This window comes from Manis pentadactyla, chromosome 11 (genome assembly GCF_030020395.1).
Source record: "Manis pentadactyla isolate mManPen7 chromosome 11, mManPen7.hap1, whole genome shotgun sequence".
Classification (NCBI taxonomy): Eukaryota; Metazoa; Chordata; class Mammalia; order Pholidota; family Manidae; genus Manis; species Manis pentadactyla.
Window position 1 is genome coordinate 119,426,737 of NC_080029.1, and position 24,257 is coordinate 119,450,993.

At 35.0% G+C, this 24,257-nt stretch overlaps 1 protein-coding gene across 8 annotated transcripts in view; it reads right to left on the reverse strand.

The window, feature by feature from the left end:
* MYO9A (myosin IXA) overlaps nucleotides 1-24,257 on the reverse strand; it is a 358,540-nt gene that overhangs the window by 168,383 nt on the left and 165,900 nt on the right. For 7 of the 8 annotated variants that reach the window (XM_057488942.1, XM_057488943.1, XM_036907835.2 and 4 more), the window contains 3 exons: nucleotides 23,235-23,430; nucleotides 14,515-14,634; nucleotides 5,107-5,182 (listed from right to left, as the gene is read on the reverse strand). In XM_057488942.1, coding sequence (XP_057344925.1) covers nucleotides 5,107-5,182; nucleotides 14,515-14,634; nucleotides 23,235-23,430 — 392 coding nt within the window. The remainder of the gene's footprint in view (nucleotides 1-5,106; nucleotides 5,183-14,514; nucleotides 14,635-23,234; nucleotides 23,431-24,257) is intronic. The other variant, XM_057488944.1, reaches the window with a different exon arrangement.

Here is a 24,257-nt window from a genome sequence, read left to right on the forward strand (position 1 = left end):
ATGCAATGAAACAGAAGGGCCTTGAACCAAGGATACTGTATCCAGCAAGATTATCATTTAAATATGAAGGAGGGATTAAACAATTCCCAGACAAGCAAAAGTTGAGGGAATTTGCCTCCCACAAACCACCTCTACAGGGTATCTTAGAGGGACTGCTCTAGATGGGCGCACTCCTAAAAAGAGCACAGAACAAAGCACCCAACAGATGAAGAATGGAGGAGGAGGAAAAAGAAGGGAAAGAAATAATCATCAGACTGTGTTTATAACAGCTCAATAAGCGAGAGAGGTCAGACACTAAGTTAGTAAACAAGCTAACCTTGAACCTTTGGTAACCACAAATCTAAAGCCTGCAATGGCAATAAGTACATATCTTTCAATAATCACCCTAAATGTAAATGGACTGAATGCACCAATCAAAAGACATAGAGTAACAGAATGGATAAAAAAGCAAGACCCATCTATATGCTGCTTACAAGAGACTCACCTCAAACCCAAAGACATGCAGAGATTAAAAGTCAACGGTCGGAGAAAGATATTTCATGCAAACAACAGAAAGAAAAAAGCAGGTGTTGCAATACTAGAATCAGACAAAATAGACTTCAAAATAAAGAAAGTAACAAGAGATAAAGAAGGACATTACATAATGATAAAGGGCTCAATCCAACAAGAAGATACAACCATTATAAACATATATGCACCCAATACAGGAGCACCAATATATGTGAAACAAATACTAACAGAATTAAAGGAGGAACTAGAATGCAATGCATTCATTTTGGGAGACTTTAACACACCACTCACCCCAAAGGACAGATCCACCAGACAGAAAGTAAGTAAGGACACAGAGGCACAGAACAACACGCTAGAACAGATGGACCTAATAGACATCTATAGAACTCTACATCCAAAAGCAACAGGATACACATTCTTCTCAAGTGCACATGGAACATTCTCCACAATAGACCACATACTAGGCCACAAAAAGAACCTCAGTAAATTCCAAAAGATTGAAATCCTACCAGCCAACTTTTCAGACCACAAAGGTGTAAAACTAGAAATAAATTGTACAAAGACAGCAAAAAGGTTCACAAACACATGGAGACTTAACAACATGCTCCTAAATAATCAAAGGATCAATGACCAAATTAAAATGGAGATCCAGCAATATATGGAAACAAATGACAACAACAACACTAAGCCCCAATTTCTGTGGGGCTCAGCAAAAGCAGTCTTAAGAGGAAAGTATATAGCAATCCAGGCATATTTAAAAAAGGAAGAACAACCCCAAATGAATAGTCTAATGTCACAATTATCGAAATTGGAAAAAGAAGAACAAATGAGGCCTAAGGTCAGCAGAAGGAGGGACATAATAAAGATCAGAGAAGAAATAAATAAAATTGAGAATAAAACAATAGCAAAAACCAATGAAACCAAGAGCTGGTTCTTCAAGAAAAAAAACAAAATAGATCAGCCTCTAGCCAGACTTATTAAGAGAAAAAGAGAGTCAACACACATCAACAGAATTATAAACGAGAAAGGAAAAATCACAACGGACCCCACAGAAATACAAAGAATTATTAGAGAATACTCTGAAAACCTATATGCTAACAAGCTGAAAAACCTAGGAGAAATGGACAACTTCTTAGAAAAATACAACCTTCCAAGACTGACCCAGAAAGAAACAGAAAATCTAAACAGACCAATTACCAGCAACGAAATTGAATCGGTAATCAAAAAACTACCCAAGAACAAAACCCCCAGGCCAGAAGGATTTACCTCGGAATTTTATCAGACATACACAGAAGACATAACACCCATTGTCCTTAAAGTTTTCCAAAAAACAGAAGAGGAGGGAATACTCCCAAACTCATTCTATGAAGCCAACATCACCCTAATACCAAAACCAGGCAAAGACACCACAAAAAAAGAAAACTACAGACCAATATCCCTGATGAACATAGATGCAAAAATACTCAACAAAATATTAGCAAACCGAATTCAAAAATACATCAAGAGGATCATACACCATGACCAAGTGGGATTCATCCCAGGGATGCAAGGATGGTACAACACTCGAAAATCCATCAACATCATCCACCACATAAACAAAAAGAAGGACAAAAACCACATGATCATCTCCATAGATGCTGAAAAAGCATTCGACAAAATTCAACATCCATTCATGATAAAAACTCTCAACAAAATGTGCATAGAGGGCAAGTTCCTCAACATAATAAAAGCCATATATAATAAACCCACAGCTAACATCATACTGAACAGCAAGAGGCTGAAAGCTTTTCCTCTGAGATCAGGAACAAGACAGGGATGCCCACTCTCCCCACTGTTATTCAACGTGGTACTGGAGGTCCTAGCCACGGCAATCAGACAAAACAAAGAAATACAAGGAATCCAGATTGGTAAAGAAGAAGTTAAACTGTCACTATTTGCAGATGACATGATATTGTACATAAAATACCCTAAAGACTCCACTGCAAAACGACTAGAATATCAGAATTCAGCAAAGTTGCAGGATACAAAATTAACACACAGAAATCTGTAGCTTTCCTATGCACTAACAATGAACTAATAGAGAAATCAGGAAAACAATTCCATTCACAATAGCATCAAAAAGAATAAAATACCTAGGAATAAACCTAACCAAGGAAGTGAAAGACCTATACCCTGAAAACTACAAAACACTCTTAAGAGAAATTAAAGAGGTCACTAACAAATGGAAACTCATCCCATGCTCCCGGCTAGGAAGAATTAATATCATCAAAATGGCCATCCTGCCCAAAGCAATATACAGATTCGATGCAATCCCTATCAAATTTCCAACAGTATTCTTCAATGAACTGGAACAAATAGTTCAAAAATTCATATGGAACCATCAAAGACCCCGAATAGCCAACACAATCCTGAGAAGGAAAAATAAACTGGGGGGGATCTCGCTTCCCAACTTCAAGCTCTACTACAAAGCCACAGTAATCAAGACAATTTGGTACTGGCACAAGAACAGAGCCACAGACCAGTGGAACAGAATAGAGACTCCAGACATTAACCCAAACATATATGGCCAATTAATATTTGATAAAGGAGCCATGGACATACAATGGGGAAATGACAGTCTCTTCAACAGATGGTGCTGGCAAAACTGGACAGCTACGTGTAAGAGAATGAAACTGGATCACTGTCTAACCCCATACACAAAAGTAAACTCCAAGTGGCTCAAAGACCTGAATGTAAGTTATGAAACCATAGAACTCTTAGAGAAAAACATAGGCAAAAATCTCATGGACATAAACATGAGTGACCTCTTCAAAACAACATATCTCCCCGGGCAAGGGAAACAAAGGCAAAAATGAACAAGTGGGACTATATCAAGCTAAAAAGCTTCTGTGCAGCATAGATCACCATCAATAGAACAAAAAGGTATCCTACAGTATGGGAGAACATATTCATAAATTACAGATCTGATAAAGGGTTGACATCCAAAATATATAAAGAGCTCACATGCCTCAACAAACAAAAAGCAAATAATCCAATTAAAAAATGGGCAGAGAAGCTGAATAGACAGTTCTCTAAAGAAGAAATTCAGATGGCCAACAGACACATGAAAAGATCCTCCACATCACTAATCATCAGAGAAATGCAAATTAAAACCACAAGGAGATATCACCTCACACCAGTAAGGATCGCCATCATCGAAAGGACAAACAACAACAAATGTTGGCAAGGTTGTGGAGAAAGGGGAACCCTCCTACACTGCTGGTGGGAATGTAAACTAGTTCAACCATTGTGGAAAGCAGTATGGAGGTTCCTCAGAACGCTCAAAATAGAAATACCATTTGACCCAGGAATTCCACTTCTAGGAATTTATCCTAAGAATGCAGCACTCCAATTTGAAAAAGACATATGCACCCCTGTGTTTATCGCTGCACTGTTTACAATAGCCAAGATATGGAAGCAACCTAAGTGTCCATCAGTAGACGAATGGATAAAGAAGATGTGGTACATATACACAATGGAATATTATTCAGCCATAAGAAGAAAACAAATCCTACCATTTTCAACAACATGGATGGAGCTAGAGGGTATTATGCTCAGTGAAATAAGCCAAGCGGAGAAGGACAAGTACCAAATGATTTCACTCATATGTGGAGTATAAGAACAAAGGAAAACTGAAGGAACAAAATGGCAGCAGAATCACAGAACCCAAGAATGGACTAATAGTTACCAAAGGGAAAGGGACTGGGGACGATGGTGGGAAGGGAGGGATAAGGGCGGGGAAAAAGAAAGAGGGCATTACGATTAGCATGTATAGTGCGTGGGGGGCATGGGGAGGGCTGTGCAACACAGAGAAGACAAGTAGTGATTTTACAGCATCTTACTACACAGATGGACAGTGACTGTGAAGGGGTATGTGGGGGGGACTTGGTGAAGGGGGGAACCTAGTAAACATAATGTTCTTTCTGTAATTGTAGATTAATGATACCAAAATTAAAAAAATTTTTTTAATGATTAAAAAGTCAACGGAAGTAGTTCTTGGTTGGACACACACACACAAAAAAAAGTAAACAAAATGTATATATTATAAAGATAGCAAGTAGTTCAACTTGCTGGCATTTAAGATGAGTAAGTTGAGGTTGGATCCTTGGGCTGTGACAGCTCTAACATAAGTAACCAGTGAACCTAGAATTCTTTTCACAAGCAATGGAGAGTTATAAAAATGTTATTAAGCAGAGAAGTGACAATACACATTAGAAAGACAAAGTAACTTCAATTGGAAAATGTGATTAAAGAAGTTATACTTTAATTTTAATGATAGGCCATCCTTATTACCAGGGCTCAATTCTCTTGATGATATTTAAAATATAGACAGCAGATTTTAGACACTAAATAATGCTCATTTGTGCATATAAAGTACAATCTTTATAAAATAATGTATGAGTAAAGGACAAGGGAACTTTATTTGCAAACTCAGGAAACTGTATTTGTTACTTTCAAATTTTACTCATGAATTCAATTAAAAAAAGGATACCTCAATTTAAAAAAATCTAGTTACTTCTTCTATAATTCCTTTTAATATAAACCAAACATACTTACTGTTGGTTTTTTTCATTAAGAGTATTCATGCCCTGTAGATCAGAAAGTGGTGTTCTGGGATTTTTCCGGGTTATACCTAGCATATAAAAAACAGAAAATTTTCAAATCAATGCTAAGAGAATCTAAACATGAAATAATTTTTCTAAGGACAAATGAAATTAATGTACTTTGGTGGCATATATTTGTTAAACATGTCAGAAACATATACGTAGTAATATGAACCAAGTCCTATGAATGTTACAAATCTGACTTAGCCAACAATGAACACAATTAGGGAATTTATTAATAAATTATTTTATTTCTCTGCTCATTTACGTATTACCAGAAAATACAAGGATAACTGGCCTAATGGACTAGAAGTGTACAAGCTCATTTCTTTTAATCTTCAAGAAATCTCTAATAATTCCTAAGCATCATTTTCCAACAGTAAACATATTGCTGACATAGAGTATAGATTTTAGAGATTAACTAATCTTACATATAAAGTCAGTAAGACTCAAAGACAACAAATTGTTTCCTTAAGGATTAGCAATATTTTTTGTTATAGTTCTCTTCAAATCTTTTGATAAACATTAAAGCTCTATAAGCATATGGCTATCAATTTTCATAACAAACATGCAAAGATACTTAATACAGGTAAGGTACATTGGAAAGAAAGAAGTAAAAGTATCTCTACTTGAGATAAATATCTTGTATTTAGAAAATCCTAAGTAACCCACAAAAAACAATTAGCACTAATACAAGTTCAGCAAAATTACAAGATCTAATATCAATATTAAAAAATCATTTGTATGTCTATACAATAGCAAAAAACAGTAAGAAAATAAAATTAAGAAAACAAGTCCATTAATAACATCAAAATAATACAAAGGAATAAATTTAACAAGAAAGTATAGAATGTCTACACTGGAAACTATAAAACATCATTAAAAGAAATTAAAGAAAACCTAAATAAATGGAACACCATCCATGCTCATGAACTGCAAACTTAATATTGCTAAAGTGGCAATGCTTCCCAAATTGGTCTTCAGATCAATACAATCTCTATTAAAATTTCAGCTCCCTTTTTTTGCAGAAATAATAAGCTCATCCTAAATTAATGCAAGGGGTCCTGAATACCAAAACAATGTTGAAAAAGAACATGGTTGAAGGACTCACACTTCCTGAATTCAAAACTCACTATAAAGATACAGTAACTGAGACAGTATGGTACTGGCATAAAGACAGACAAATAGATCAATGGAAAGGAAATGCAAGTACAAAATAATTTCCTGTGGGTTACTTAGGATATTCTACATATGAGACACTTATCTCAAAGATACTTTTACTTCTTTCTTTCTAATGTACCTTACCTACACTATATATCTTTATAAACATAAATAAACCTTCACATTTATGAGCAATTGAATTTTGACAAAGATGTCAACAATTCAACGGGAAAAGAAGAATCTTTTCAACAAATGATGCTGGGAAACCTAGGTATGTATACACATGCAAAAGAATGAAATTAGATCAAAGACCAAAATATAAGTGCTTAAAGTATAAAATTCCTACAAGTACTGATAAGAGTAGATCTGCCTAACACTAGATTAGGCAGTAGTTACTTAGATATGACACCAAAAATACAAGCAACCAAAGAAGAAATTAGATAAATGGGACATCATCAAAATTTTTAAAATTTGTGCTTCAAAGCACACTATATCAAGAAGTGAAGAGAAAACCCCCAGAATGGTAGGAAATGTTTGCAAATCACTTATCTGATAAGGAAATTCAATCTAGAACATAAAATCAACTCTTGAAACTAAATAATAAAAAGAAAACTCAATTTAAAAGTGAACAGAAGATCTGAATAGATATTTTTCCAAAGAAGACATGCAAATGTTAATAAGCACATGAAAGGATGCTCATCATCATTAGTCATCAGAGAAATGAAAACCAAAACTACATGAGCTACCCTATCACAAACCTAGCATGGCTAAAACAAAAAAGACAGTAAGTATTGGCAAGGACATGGAAAAAATGGACCTTACATATACTGCTGAACGTGAAATGACACAGTCACTTTGGAAAACAGTCCCGCAGTTTATTAAAAAAATTAAACATAGAGTAATCACATAACCCAGGAACTCTACTCCTAAGTATATATCCAAGATAATTTCCAGTAAAGTGTTACTGAAAATATGTCTTGTGATCAATAAATTCAGTTAGAGCTTTGAACAACTTAATTTTCTTATATATTTGAATGCATCATTTTCATTTTATTTAGTTCCTAAGTCATGGACACCAATTATCCCTATAACAAATGATCGTTCTCTATGCTCTATATCCATTCTTCTCTTCTGTGTATTAAAAAATAATCATCTCAGACCTTTTCTCAATATTAATAATTCAATTTTCGGCTATGTTTCCTCTATTTCTTGAGCTCATTTGGTGTTGCTTTATGCTTCTGCTTCTTTTAGTAGCTCAATACTTATTTTCAGTATCATTCTGATACTTTTTATAGTCAGCTTGCTTTACTGGATTCCTGTTCTTAAAATTCTTCTACATTGTAAAGTGCTCTTAAGGGATTTTCTTCTCTTTTTTGGAGGATCTTCCCTGCAAACACAGCAAGATATTTCTTTGAGAGTGATTCTTTTATACATGTTTGGCTTTTTCTCATTTTCCCTCTGTGTAATGATTTTTTTAATATCAGTTAATATTTTCTATTTTCTATTTTTCCTTCGGTCAGTTTTGATAACTTGCTGACATTCAAGGAATTTGTGCATTTCACCTAAGTTGCAAATTACTGGCATAAATGTTCAAAATCTCTCCGCAACCTTTTGATGGCAATATATAACTGTTCTACCCTTTCATCCCAGATAATAGTGTTTCTGTCTACTCTTTTTCTTAAACAAAATGGCTAGAACTGCACCATCCAATATAGCATCCACTAGCCATTATATGTCCACAAATTCTTTGGTACTCCTCCCTTCAAAAGGCACGTGCTATATTTAGTGATCAAAATGGCTAGAACTGCACCATCCAATATAGCAACCACTAGCCATTATGTGACTATTCAAATTTAAATTGATTTAATTAAAACTTCAGTTTTAAAGCTTAAAAAAAATTCAGGTGCTTAACAGCTACATGTGGCTAATGGCTACAGTTTTGAACAGCACAGTTGGAAAACATTTCCATCTTCGCAGAAAGTTCTATTGGACAGCGATGGATTCAAGTTCATCAATTTCACAGCTCTTTTGAAAAATCAGCTTTTGATTTCCACTGATTTTTCTCTACTATTGGTCTACTTTGCAGTCACTGATTTTAGCTCTTATTTTTTACTGCCTTCTACCTATTTTGGGTCTAATATTCTCTACTTGTAGCTTCATAAGGTGAAAGCTTAGATAATTGATTTTGACCTTTTTTTTCCTAACATAGGAGTTAAAGCTATCAATGTTCTTCTAAGTACTTCAATTGCATTCTACAAGTTACAATAAGTTGTTTCCATTATCATTCAGATCAAAATACTTCCAAGGTGCCCTTATGAATTCTTCTTTAATCATGAGTTATTTACACATGTTGTTTATTTTCCAAATATTTGAGGCCTTCTCAGATACTTTTCAATTACTGATTTCTATATTAATTCCAATTTGGTCAAACAACAACTTCCAAGTTTCAGTTATTTGTGTGACCATACTGATGTCTGAAGTCAGGGACACTAAGGCAGGCACTGTCAACAAGGTGAGGGTTGTGAGCTTCAAACTGAAGTGAGATTCATCTATTCTACCGTCTCTCTTTACTTCCTACCTTTTCATTCCTTCTCCTTTACAGGGCTCCTGAGCTTTGCAGAGGTGGATCTGCTGGTCATGCTCCCAAATTTTGCACTACTCCTCTAATTTCCTCCCTGCCAAATCTCAGAGAACAGTTCCGGAAGAAGGTGCGAGCACCACTAATGAAGAGGAGTAGGAAGGGCTGCAGTATCTTTGATGTCTTAATCTTGAAGATCATACACTCTCATTTCTGCCCCATTCTATTTGTTAAAAGTGAATCACTAAATATAGCACATGCCTTTTGAAGGGAGGTGTACCAAAGAATTTGTGTACACATTTAAAACCACTAGAACAATGTCAGTTTTTGCCTTAAATATCATATATCTTTTTAAAAGCAATTAAGAGAAGGAAATAAAATATTTATACTCACATGTTTATACATATTTATTATTTCTGGTTTCTTTCTTCCTTCTAAACAATTCATGAATCAGCAAACTAAAGTCCTAAGGCCAAATCAAACCCACTTCCTACTTTTGTATGGCCTGTGAGCAAAGAATGGTTTTTACATTTTTTAATGGTTGAGGGGAAAAAAAAAACAATGGAAGAACATTTTTGTGACATGAAAATTACATGAAATTTGTTTCAGTGTCCATAATAAAGTTCTTGAAACAGAGCCATGCTCATTCATTTATACATTGTCTATAGTTCCTTTCACAGAATGTTGTTGTTTCAACAGAGATCATATGACCTACAAAGCTTAAAATATTTACTGTCTGGCCTTTTGCAGAGAAAGTTTGCCAACCCCTGCTATACATCTATGGGTAAAATAGAAACATTTCCAGAATATCTCGCCTGGCTTTAGTATATCCGCATATCAATAGGCGTTCAGAGGTGGAAAGAAGTATGGCTTTAGTGCATTTACATCTTTCCTCAGGGGTGGAGAAGTTCATCAATGGGTGATTACCTGGGTAACACAGGGCTTATCTGTACCTGAGAGGTGAGGGGGAGGGCTGGTGGTGTTGCTGCTGGAGCAGAGAAGAAAGACCCCCTGGGACTGCAGTTTGTGAGCAATAAACGGGTTTTAAACTATTTCTCCCTTTGACTGATTTCGGATTTTAGAGGCATTTTGCCCCGGGATTTCCTTTCCCCGGACTTACAATTGGCCTAGTCGGCAGGGTTCCTGTGAACCCGAAATCTGTCATAATGGGTGCGACCTTTGGGAGGGCCACCCCTAGAAATGATGGGGAGAAGCAGCACTCACACCAAGGGACATGTGTCTTCACTCATGTAGTCGTGGAGGCGCCACCACCTGCTGGCCACCCCGACCCCGGCCCGTGGCCCGAGCCTAAGGCCACTGCTTCTGCCACTGCTGCTGCTCTTGCTGCCGGCCGGAGCCTGGCCACAACCATGGAAAGGAGCAGAGGTCCAGGCCATCTTGAAGCAACTGGCTGCTATGTATCTCACCTTGCTGGCTACAGAGCCCATCGCCGGAACAGCTCCGACCAAGGAAATAACCTCCTATCCCATCGCAGGGTGGGTGCAAGACTGGACCCAAAGGCCACGGAGTGGTGTGGCACAGACACCTCAAAAGACAACGTGGGCCCATCAGTGTGGCTTGCCTTTCACCTTTGAAGAAGTCAGCCGAGCCCAGAAGGAGTGCCCTGCACATTGTGCAGATCAGCAAACCACCAAGAGGGGCCTAGAGCGTCTCTCTGCAGCCTATGGTTGGTTGCCGGTTACTGAGAGTGATCGAGGTACCCACTTTATTGGACATGTGTTGCAAGGATGGGTGCAGCAATTAGGAGTAAAACGGATGTGGCCCTGGACATTTCAACACATGGACCAACGATGGCTGGCTCTTCTGGCACGTTGGAGAAAAGGCCTGGAAGCTGGCCTTCTGTGAATTCCTGTAATAACAGCGAATTGGCCCTCGACAATCATGGTTATTTGCTTCTATGGTCTTTGTGTCCTGGCTGTGTCCCCCCTGGCTGCAGCTGCCGCGTGATGGCTGGAATGGACGAGCTTTGGACTTAATCTGCAAGGGACTTTGAACCTACCTGAATCCTCTGGCCTGAGAATTATGATTGTGTTGCTGTTGTCAAGAAAATAATGTTTAAAGAGAGGCTTGACTTTGTCTAATGTTTGGTAAAAGTTTTGCGAGCAATCTAGCATGATTGTTAGGAATGAGTAAACGTGTAGAAACGTATTTTGTGCTTACTGAGAGATTGTGCTGTAAAGTACATTTACTTAATCTGCATAGGCTGAATCTTCTGGCTTGAGGATTACCAAGATTTTACTGCTGTTGCTATTGCATGTTACTGAATTGGTCGGAAGAGGGGGGTCGAGTAAATTGTAAGGCAAGATTTCTGGAAGGGTGGATTGTGGGTAAAATTGAAACATTTCCAGAATATCTTGCCTGGCTTTAGTATATCTGTATATCAATAAGCGTTCAGAGGTGGAAAGAAGTATGGCTTCAGTACATTTGCATCTTTCCTCAGGGGTGGAGAAGTTCATCTCCATATCAATGGGTGATTACCTGGGTAAGAGAGGGGTTATCTGTACCTGAGAGGTGAGGGGTAGGGCCGGTGTTGTTGCTGCTGGGGCAGAGTAGAAAGACTGCCTGGGACTGCAGTTTGTGAGCAATAAACGTGTTTCAAACTTTATTTCTTCCTTTGACTGATTTTGGATTTTAAAGGTATTTTGCCCCAGGATTTCCTTTCCCCGGACTTACAACATCAAAGTTACCATCCACTGTCATTTTCCTTTAGCATAAAGAATTGTATTCCACTTCTCATAGAATACATACTCTGGTGACAAATTTTCAGATTCTGTTTATCTGAAAACATCTTTATTTCTGCTTTTTGAAGGATATTTTTGCTAACTGATAATTGGACATTGTAGATAATATACTGCAGCAACACTACATCCTGTTATACTCCTCTAAAGACCACTGATTTTTTTTTCTAACAGATGGTTAACTTGTAAGGATCCAAACTACAAATACAGAAATTTTGCTGAAAGTTGTGTTGTTTCTTTGGGCTTGCTTTTGTTTTGGTTTCAGGATTTTGTTTTTTTGGATTTTAATTATGGTTTTTGGGTATCTTTCAGTCCCCATTGCTTTTAATGAGGAATCAAGTATTCATCATTATTCTCCTTTTCTTAATTATTTTTTCTTGCCTGCTTTCAAGATTTTCTCTTTATTTTTGGCATTCAGTAGTTTGCCTATAATGCATCTAGTTGTGGGTGTTTTTTTGTATGTATTCTACTTGGAGGTCACTGATCTTGGATCTCTAAGCTGGTTTTTTGTTTTTTTTTCTTTTAACTAAACATGAGGTTTTCAGCCATTCTCTCTCCAAATATTTTTCTGCCTCTTTCTCTCTCTGCTTTAAGTATAGGACTCCAACTAAGGCAGTTAGTATTCAGCTTTTCACCACAGGAGCTATGCACAGATACAAAAAGCCCTCAGTCAAAGCAGCAAACTTGCAAATCTCACCTACTGCAGTGTCTTTCAATGGCTATCTCCCATTTGTTTTTTTATTGCTTTGATGACTGGCCCCTACAATCTTCCTTGCATACTCACAGCAGCCAGCCAGGTATGGCTGGCAGAAATCATACCCTAACTTTGGGTTTTAGCCTTTTGACAGCTCTCTCAGTTCCAGGTTTTACCTTCTAATTTCCAAGCTGCTTTGCCAGTCCCCAACTGTGATACCTCAAGCCAGTATGGTTGTGTGGTTTTCTGTCTCTGGAGCTATGAGAGTTGGGAAGCATTTTGTGTAAAAAGTCACAAATTCACAATTCTTATTCACTGCTTTACTTACTTTAAAGAATAAGCTCTCCTCTGTTTTCTGCTTCTTTTTTGGTCTTTTTTGGTTTTTTAGTCTTTTTGGTCTTTTTCCAATGCTTTATAATCGTTTTGTTACTTTCAAATTTTTTCCACGTTTTATTGTTACCTGTGGAAGCGTTCATTCACCTCACCAATTCACCATAACCTAAAGACCCCAGTCTTCTGGATTTTTTTTTTAAATTCCCCTAAATTTCAATTTGTAATTTTATATGTTATAAAAATTTTAGTTAATGGTAGTACTATAATGGAAAATGGAATAAACTAAAGTAATGAAAAAACTCCATCTTTCACAAATGTAGAAATAAACTAGCATGTGATCACAAGCAATTGAAAAATTTCCTCATGCAGTCTATGCTGCAATTGGTGCCTTCTTTTTCTGGACCCATATATACTAGGCTGGAATAAAATCAAGCCTGGAGTTGTCAGACTGAGGGTCATGAATATCAACAAAGCAAACAGACCCTTGCACTATTTAAAAGTTAAAAAGAATTAACTTAAGCTCCCCCAAAAAGATTTGTAGACTATTATAAATAATGTCCCATGAGTTAAAAGATTTAGAAAAGGAAGATCAGTGTTTAGAATGAGGACTTGTATACCTTTCAGAAACAATAGCAACAATTAATTAATTAAGAGTAACATTAAAGGGTATCTTTTTAAAACGAAATACTTACCTTTATTCTAAAATGAGAAAATATTTTAAATGCATTTTTCAAAATGCATTACATATATTCGCATACCAAGACAGCAAAAATAAGAACTGAAGAACCCACAACACTTGCTTTTAGAAAATCTACTTATCTTTATCCTTATAGTCTATTTATATTCTCCTGATAACTGTATACTAAAATTTCAAGGAATTTCAATCACAGAACTGTGAAACTGACAAAGTAAATCTGTGGTGTTCTGTAAAAAGCTCAGAACAGAATAGATAAGTGGTTGGATCCATTACATACAAATTGCTGAGTTAGGCTTTGAGCATTCTCAAGAATCCCTACATCCTCACTATAACAGGAGCCAAATAACTAATCCCACAACAGGCAAAAGACCCATTTTCATGCAAAATGAATATAACAAATAAAAAAAGGAAAGAAATGGAGACCAGGGGCATCTTTTTACACCAATTTTATAAAAAAAAAAAAAAAAGAGAAGAAGAAGAATATCCACTATGACTCTATCACTCTTTCTTAAGCCAAAACATTTATGTGGTGGCTTTTTTCTAAACCAGGCATAGAGAAGTCTGATAAAAGGACTGCAATCAAACTAACTAGTAATACATAAAATCAATACCACAAAGGTTGAAATTCAAGCATAAGCAAGCATAAAAATCAGCTGAAATCAGGGGCAAAGAAAACTTTTGGCAGTGTTGGATATGCTAATTTCCTTGATTGAGGTGATGACTTCACAGGTGTATACATATGTCAAAAGTTACCAAACTACCCATTTGCATGTTTTACCTCATTAGATTTCAATAAAACTTTCAAAGAAAATCAGCATGAAAAAAATTATTTTTACCCATCACTCAATTACTTTAAAGACAAAAAAGGGAACCAAATTCAGAGCCTATAACCAAGTATATTTAACAACTCAAGGATCATACACAAATACTCATTCAAGTTAAAAGAATACATATATCAACTTCTTCAAGAGAAAGAACTAAAATCTCAATGGAAGTATCCTGAGACTGACTGGTCAAAAGGTTATGGAGGTCACATAGCCTATGTGACCACCCTGTCCCACCCTGGTGTAGAATGCTCCTGGTTTCCGTTTCCAAATGAACATGTGATAACAAAAGTTTATCAGGATTTGCAGCCTTACTGTACTTCTCTTCCTTGCACCTCTGCAGAATCTCTAAGCTCCTCTGGTGGACTGGGTGTTGAAGAAAGCTAAAACTATCCATACTTTTCAAAATTGCACATGGCGCTGTATCATCATGTCCTTAGGAAGCAAAAAAACAAAACAAAAAAATGGAGAAAAGAAAAAGACATTATATAAGCCCAAACCAATAAAGAATTAGGGACAATGCTGCCAACTATCTTAAGAGGATATAAAAATCTATCAAGTTAATAAGAGTTAAATGTGAACGATTTTTCCAATTAATTTACGGAAATTTAACAAAAACACTAGGAAAAAATAAAGTTCCTTTTTAGGTATTCAAAGTGTCTTTTTCAGTATTCAAAGTGTAATGAGTTAACACCATAGTGAAAATTTGTAATTTAAACTAGTAGGGAAATTTCAAAAACAATTTATATGGTTGATTTACTTTTTTTAATGCACTCATTTTTATCAGGTCTGAAATATAATTAGCATATAGTTGGCAACAATGTAAGGAACACTGATGGAACCCAAAGAGAAAATACCCAAAACAATTTACAAAGTTATACAATTTTTCCACAAATTTTGCAATTAACCACACTTGAGGGGATTTCAACAAGTGTGTCAATGTTAAAAGAGTAGGAAGAAAAGCGCCATAGAGCAGGAAAACCATTCTGTATTTATAAATCTGAAAGCAAAGCTGGAAAATCTGTACCTCACCACACTTTTTAGTAGAGTGAGACAGAATCAACTATTGGTGGGAAAGGGAAGAGAACATGTTCAAGAAAGGACCAAAGCCCCAGATTAGTGCTACTGGAACAGTTAATCATTCAAGCAATGAAGGGCAGGAGGCAGTGGGGGTAGGTGAGGGTGAGTTTGAGTACCACAAATATTAGCAATAAATGGAATGGAAAAGAGAATACAGGTTTTTCAGATTTGGGAAGATTTGAGTATCATTTACTCAGAGAATATCTCTAAAGTTAGAATGTTAAATTCAAATTTAGGCAGGTTTGCCTTTAAAAGATAAATGTGAATAGCTGAACAATATAGGCAAAGTAAGCCACACTAAAGTTTCATTAGTGTATATTTAATGTATAAGTAGGAATGAGGTATTGTCTATGAATAGTTCTCAAGGCAGAATCATTTTAAACGTTAAATAGAGGTACAGTAATTCAAAAAGGTTTGCAAAGCATGGATTAGTCTACTGTAATTCCTTAAACTACATTCTATATCCAGAGAATAGGCATGTACATTTTTTAGCTAAGGAAATGGGCTCTTACGGTACCATAACATCAGATAATAGTGTGCATATAAATAGGAGGCTTCTTTTTTAATAAAATGGGTTTGTTTTTTCATATCCAGTAACATAAAAGTAAGCTAATAAAACACTGTCTAATTTATTCAATATGAAGAGTCCATAGTTGCAAACAATGTTTCAAAACAAGAGACAAGTATTTGCAAGTTACCCATAATTTCTTAGGAAAAAAAAAACTCAGAAAAATATTCTATGCTCATTACCCCCTCAACCCCCTGCTTTGAAGGGCTCTTGGAGAAAGAATGCTTAGGCTCAGACTAGCCTGCATTTGGTTAGTTAGTTGGCCAGGGTGGGAATACCAGTTGAGGGGCACTGTTTGAGAAAAAACACCTGGTAAGTCCTACTCATACTCCATCCAAATTGTAATTTTAAAAAGTTATCCACCAGACTTTCAGGCCTTTCAACACCTAACTTGACAATCTGCTAGTCAGAAATAATTTAAGAAGACAATAGTATTAAAGTGTTTTATATAAAAATTCAGAATATTAAATACACTAAATTGTCATGTAGTTTAAATAAATCACTCAACTTCACTATAACCCCTATATTCTATTTTCTATCCTATCTAATAAATTGTAGCAAAGCCATTTACGATATGAGTAAATTTGTATCTGTGACTGTTTTATATCTCATCATCATACCTACCTTAGTTGTTTTATTTTTAACTTCTTTCATTCTGCTTCCTATGCCTCTTTTAACTAGTTAACTACTTCAAACATTATTTTACAGACTGTTATACTATTTCCAAACCTTAAAATGATATTCTGCTTCTTTGCTGTGTGAACCAACTCCCTGTCAAGGTGGCTTGGTTTCCTAGGATGGTTTATAACACATTTTCAGTGGGGAATATTTTCTAAGGAGTCTCATAAACTCTTAAAGGAGGTTTATTGCATGTTTGTTTATGCTAGCTCCTGGTCTGGTTTTGAAAATTTGTTAGTGTGAGATTATGCACCAAACACACAGCATAAATTCAGACCCCATACCAAAGCATGGTAAAGATATGGAGCACTGATTTTTTTTTTAAGTAACTTTTTTGTAAAAACCTTCTCTAAGGTCTAACACAGACTGCTGAAGTTATTGTTTCTCTAGGCAAGGCCAGTGGACAGAATTTTCTAATTATCTTTTCAGTGACAGAAGTCAAGCTCTTTCAAGATCCTGGACCACACAACAGGGGCTCAATCCCAGCTCCACTGTATCATTCAAACTTGAAGCTATGTCGTTGATCCTACTTGATCCTATAACCTTTCAGGCCCTCTAACAGTTTCGGTAATACCAACTCCCAGGTCATAGGGTCATTTTTTAAGATAAAATCACATTAACAAAAATCTACCAATCTCAGATATGTAGTTTGATGAGCTTTAACAAATATTTACATACATGTACTTGTTAATTAAGATACAGAACATTTCCATCTTCTTAGGAAGTTACTTTATTCCCTTCCCATCAATACCTCTCTTGACTTTCCCACAGGCAATCAAGTTATGATTTCTATCACTGTGTATTACTTGGCCAGTTTTTAAACTAAATGAAATCATACAGACTGTATTCTTTCATGTCTGGCTTTTTTGTTCAATATTTTGTGTGACTCATTCTTTATGAGTATCAGTATTTTGTTCTTTTTTAATTGCTGGATAATGTTATATGGTAGGAAAGTACCACAGCTTGGTTATTGTTTACAGACATTTAGGTATTTCCAATTGGGGGCTAATATGAATGAAGGCACTATGAACATTCTTGTTTCATGTATTTGTTGTGTAACAGCTTTACTGAAATGTAAGTCACATACCATACAGTTCACCTAAAGTATACAATTCACTGGCTTTAGTATAACTTCCAAGTTGTTTAACCATAACCACAATCAATTTTGGAATATCTTCATCATAGCAAAGAGAAACCCTACACTCTTTAATAATACTCCCCTCATCAACTCCCAGCCAGCCCACTCTAGCCCTAGGCAAACACTGATCTTCATTCAGTCCCTATAAATTTGCTATCCTAGACATTTCCTAAATGGAATTATAGAACATATGGCCTCTTGTGTCTGACTCTTTTCACTTAGTAAAATGTTTTCAAGGTTTATCCACATCATAACATGTACTAGTTCTCTGTTCCTTTAAACGGCGCAGTAACATTTCATTGTATGGATATACCACTTTTTGCCTATCCATTTATCTGTTGATGGACATTTGGTTGGATTGTTCCTGCCATTTGGCTATTAGGAAAAATGTTCCTAGAACATCGGGTGCAAGTTTCTGTTGAATATTTGTCTTCAGTTGTTTTGGGTATCTACCTAAGAGCAGAATTTATGGGTAAAATGTAACTACCCCACTACTTCTTAAAGTGACTGCACCATTTTACATTTCCACATATGAGTAGCATATGAGCCTTCCAATTTCTCCACATCCTTACCAATTTGTTATTATATCACCTGTCTTTTTTATTATAGCCATCCTAGTAGATATGAGGTAGTGTATCTTACTATGGTTTCAATTTGTATTTCCTGATGACAAATGATATTTAGCATCTTTTCTTGTGCTTATTCACTATTTGCGTATTTTCTTTATAGAAATGGCTTTTCAGATAATTTGCCCATTTTTAAATTAGGTTATTAGGTTTTTTATTATTGAGTTGTGGAATCTATCTGTATATATTCTAGATAGCACTTCTTTATCAGATATATGATTTACAAATATTTTCTATTATTCTGTGGGTTCTCATTTTCACTTTGGTAAGAGTATCTTGAGGCACAGTAGTTTTAATTTTGATGAAACCTAATTTATCCACTTTTTTCTTTGGTTGTTTATGCTTAGGTGTCATATCAAAGAATATATTGCCTGATCCAAATTGGGAAGTATGAGTCCTCCAACTTTGTTGTTTTTGCATTTCTGGATTTCTTTATATTTGAATTTTAGGATTAGCTTGTCAATTTCTGCATAAACGGAGCTGAGGTTTTGACAAGGACTATCAGAATCTATTGATCAAGTATTGCCATCTTCACTATATTAAGCCTTTCAATGCATGAACAATATAGGATATCTATCCATTTATATTGGTATTCTTTCAGTTCTTTCAACAATGTTTTGTAGTTCTCAGTGAACAAGCCTTGCAATTCCTTTGTTAAATTTATTAATAAGTATTTTATATTTATTGGTGCTGTTGTAATAGGATCACCAACTTAATTTCATGTTCAGGTTGCTCATTGCTAGCCTATGGAAATATAATTGATTTTGCATATTGACCTTGTGTCCTGCAACCTTGATGACCGTACATACATCATCATCTAATAGATTTCTTTTTTGTGGATTCCTTAAGATATTTTATATGTAATACATCATATGCAAACAAAAGGAAGAAAACAAAAGGCTTCTTCCTTTCCAATTTGAATGTCTTTTCTTTTCCTTGCCGAACTGCTCTTACCAGAACGTCCAGGATGATGCTGAATAAAAGAAGCAAAAGGAGACATCCTTGTCTTGTTTCTGATCTTAGGGGAAAAGCATTCACTATCAAGTATGATGAAAGCTTTAAGTTTTTCATAGATCCCTTTATCAGGTTGAGGAAGTCCCCTTCTATTCCTAGTTCAGTGTTTTTATAATGTAAACATGAAAAGGTGTTGGCTTTGTCAAGTGCTTTTTCTATATCTATTGAGGTGATATTTCTGTGCTTTATTGTATTGACATGGAATATTACATTGATTTAATTTTTTAAGTTGATTCCTGGGTAAATACCACTAGATCATGGTATATAATAATACTTTTTACATACTGTTGGATTCATTTTCCTAGGATTTTGTTGATAGGGTTTTTTTTTGTTTTCATTTTTGTGATTTCTTGTGTGGTATCCAGGAATACTTGTCTACAGAAAGAGAATTAAAATATTCCTTTATATTCTATTTTTCAGAAGAGTTTATAATTTTTTAGTGTTAATTCCTCCTTAAGTACTTGATAGAATTCATCAGTAAATCCACTGTTCCTTGGCTTTGCTTTGTGGGAAGTTTTTTTTATTTTTTGTTACTAATTCAATCTCTTTTCTGTTAGGGACCTATTCAGATTTTCATTTTCTTCTGCAGTCAATACTGGTTATTTACATCTTTCTGGGATTTGTCCGTTTCAACTAGGTTCTAATTTGTTCACAGTGTTATACACCTTTTTATTTCCATCACTTCAGTAGCAACAACCCCTTTCATTCTTGAAATTAGTTAATTTTTTGGTTCTGGGTTTTTTTTCTGAATTTTTTATATAAGTATCATTGATATACAATCATATTGGTTTCAAATGGACAACACAGTGGTTCAATAGTTACCATATTATTAAATCCTCACCCCTACTAGCATGATTACTATCTGTCAGCATAGAAAGATGTTACAGAATCACTGACTATATTCTCCATGCTGTATTACTATCCCTGTGACCAACTTGTATTATGCTTGAGAGTTTTTGTGACCTTTTATACCCCTCACCCTCCTCACCCCAACCCCTCCCCATGGTAATCACTAGTCACTTTTCAGTGTCTATGAGTTTACTTCTGTTTTATTCATTCGGTTTTGCTTTGTTTTTATATTCCACAAATAAGTGAAATCATATGGTATTTGTCTTTCTCCACCTAGTTTATTGAAATTAGTAATTTGAGTTTTATCTTTTTCTTGGTCAGCCTACCTCAAGGTTTGTCAATGTTGCTTAACTTTTCAAAAAAATCAAGCTTTGGTTTTGTTTACTTTATGGTTTTCTATTCTCTGTTTTATTTATTTCAAATCTACTCTTTATAAAGTCCTTCCTACTACTTGCTTTGGGTTAATCTCTTTTTCTCTAGAATCTTAATGTCAAGAATTAGGTTACTGAGTTGAGATCTTTCTTGTTTTTTAACAGAAATATTTGAAGCTATAAATTTCCCTCTAAGCACTGTTTCAGCTGTATCCTGTAAGTTTGTGATATATTTTCTTCCATTCATCTCAAACTATTTTCTAATTTCCCTTGTGATTTCTTCTTTGGCCCATTGTTTATTAATAAGTGTGTTGTTTAGTTTGCACATGTCTTAAGACATACTATTTCTGTTCCTCTATTTTTTCATTATTAGCTTGTTTTGTATGAAACAGATGTTTTCTAGTATACTATTTTAATTTTTTGTCATTTCTTTTACTACATTATTTTTTACTTATTTTCTTAAAAGATGCTAAAGGAATTATAACTGACATCTTAATTTATAAAAACCTACTCTAGATTAAAAACAACTTCATTTCAATAGTATATAAAAACTTTCCTCCTATATAGCTCCATTCCTCATCCTTTATGTTGTTACTGTCATAGGAAGTGAAAATATATTGTACTTCTACAGTCTACACCTCCTTACTTATTTATCTTTGACCTCTTATGGCTGTATGATATGTCTGTATAATACTCATGGTCATTGCTGAAGTTCTGAATCTTCTACTTATCCATTTTCATAGTTATTCTGTTACTTTTAATTTTGCAATGCCACCACGTTCCAACTTTGTGGTATCCCTTTATCCTAAAAGCACCAGAAAATAGTGGGTGCAGAGTGGTGAGGAGGGGACAAAAATGTTAAATGCTGGCATTGACACTAATATACTATAATATAAACAGTTATTCTTTGCACCAAATCTGCTCAATCATTGCTTCAAAATGCAAATTAACTATAGTTTTTTTCTTGATAAAAAGTAAAATTTTTAAAGTTTATCCAAGGGAATGGACTTCTAAGGTATTGGTAATATTCTATTTCTTAACCTAAGTGCCACTTTTTGATAATTCATTGAGCTATACATTTTTATTTTGTGCACTTCTCTGTATGCATATCTCAGAATATGCATGTAGAGAATATTTCTGTATATTACACCCTAAAATAAGACTTTTCAAAGAGTTTATTAAATGGAAGCTCTATGCTGGCTAGAAAGAAAAATTACAGTTGAAAACAAGAATAATCTAGAAATTATAAAAGTAGAGATAATACAATTTCCGTGTGTTAATCATTAATAACATTGTATGTCTGTACAAATTGATGATAAAAAAATATATACATACAACTAGCTTTCATGAATAATATTTTAAATGCTAAAGCGGCACTTACAAACAATGTGAAAATTATTATAAAGAGCAATATGTTTAATAGTAAATACAAGAAATGTTTCTTCTCTTAGTTACATCTTAGCAGGATACTTACTAATTTTCAAAATTTTTTAAATTGGTAAGTCAATTGTAATAAATAAGAATGTATGTTAAAAGAAAAAACTTTTCCTTAAAGTTTTTTGCAAAGATAGCCTCTTAGAAATAACTTTATGACAAGCAAAAGCAGGTTTATGATATCCCTTTTATTTTCCAAAAAACTGTAATTCTCCCTACCTACAAAGGCCAGTTTGCACATATTAGAATCTGAAAACAGAAACTAAGTTCAATTAGTTTTTACATCTCCTTTCAGAAATACTAACTCTCAAATATACATATTTATTTGAAATATCTAAAAGCTGAATTTCAAGTTTCACTGTTAATGTACATGCCAAAAAACCATGTAAGTTAGGTCTGGAAGTCCTGAAAGCACAGGTGTACCCTAGTGCACTTCTACTGAAACTTCTCTGGGCAGAAAAATTTATTTTAAATGACTACATATATATTAGAAAATCCTCTCTATGTACCAATTATCTGTCTAAGGCTAGAGCTACAGCCATCAACAGTGTGGTTTCCAGTAGGTAACAAGTGCTTATGAGATGCCCTTCCACAGAATGGGAAATGGGTATCTTCTGATTTAAGGGTGAGAGATACAGAAAACATACCCTGTTTTATTCATTTCTAAATTCAAAGTAAAATCCAATGAACTAAAAAGTAAAAAGAGGAAAATAAAATCAACATTTCACAGTACTTTGCATATGTTTCTAACTGTATTTTCGTATTTTGAAGTAAACTGCTAATAGTCACAGAATCAGTCAAGAGAAGATACTTGATTGATTATTAAAGCCAGATTATCTCCACTATACTATACTACACTTTTCTGTCTCCTGATTTTTGCTTTCACATTAAATTATGTTTTGTTCGTAGAAAAAGGTCATAAAAAGAAAATATAGAAAGGAATCAATATTAAGTTCTATATAATTAAATAATTATCATTTCACTTTTTGTTTAAAAATCATACCAGTGTATTACCAAGTGTCTACTAAATACCAGCTACTATGCACTCATCAGTCCTATCAGTATTTATTAACAAAAAAGTGCTAATACATATATACACACATACACCATATATCCACTTAATCGTATAAAGTTCACAGAAACTCATTAGATCTGAAACATGACGTAAGGGTATGGTAAAAAGAAAAAACCAGAGCAGAATAAGATTATTACATCTCTACTCCTTAGGTAAAAATCAAAAGAAGAAGCATGGTAGAATACTAATATCTACTGCTTACCAGTTTTTCTCTGAATGTGTCTTTTCCCAGCTTCCCTGAAAGCAACCATGGCTCTGAAAAAAGCTCTGAGAACTGCCCACCGGAAAACAGCTACAGGATCAATTCCAATCATCCCAGAGATAAAAGCACTCTTGCTACTTCTCAGAAGAGCTACAATGTCAGGGCGCATATGATCTGTATTTTTTTCCCGGAAATCCTACATGAAAAAAGTATCAGTGTTATTTCTGAAAAATTAAACCAAGAAGATAATGGGTGACATGTTTGAACAGTGGTTGAACAAGAACTGTAGAACTGATTTCTGTTCTAGGTAGCTAACTGGACCAGATTATCTTCTATCAAGTCCCATCCTACCCTAAAACTACTGAACCCTATACTACATTTCACAATTTTTTAGAATGAATATTTCACAATTTTATTGCAGCTTGTTAAACAGAGAGCCTCTCTGAAAGCTCACATAAAATGACAAGAGAATTGAGTAACAAAAAGGAGCCCGATACTAGAAAACAAGGAACAGCATTCTAAGTAAAGGGAACACCTACTATTTAGGTAGTAATGAGTTGGACAAGTTAGGAGAAAAGCAGTAAGACCAGGGCTGGAGCATTCTGGGCAAGGGTGAAAGTGGTGAAGATGAGGCAAATAAATAAGCTACATAAGCCTAAATTAGAAGTTTGGGTTTTATTTGCCTGTAAAGGAAAACCACTGGAAGGGTAATGATGTGAGCTGACTAGTGTTTGCTAAACTGGCTATTTACCACTGGCTGCAGAGGGAACAAATTATACAAAGAATAGAAAAGGGAGACCAGCTCTTGCAGTATTCTAGATAAGAACTGACAGTGACTTGGACAATGTTGGTGGAAATAATGGAAAGGGAAACAGTCATTGTATCTGAGATATGTTTTAGAGGTAAAGACAAAGGACTTGCTGCTGGATTAGGGCAAGGTGAGACAATGAGGAAATTAGGTTAACACCTGTATTTTGGGTTTGAGTAACTAGATAGATGGAGGTGTCATATACTAATATAGAA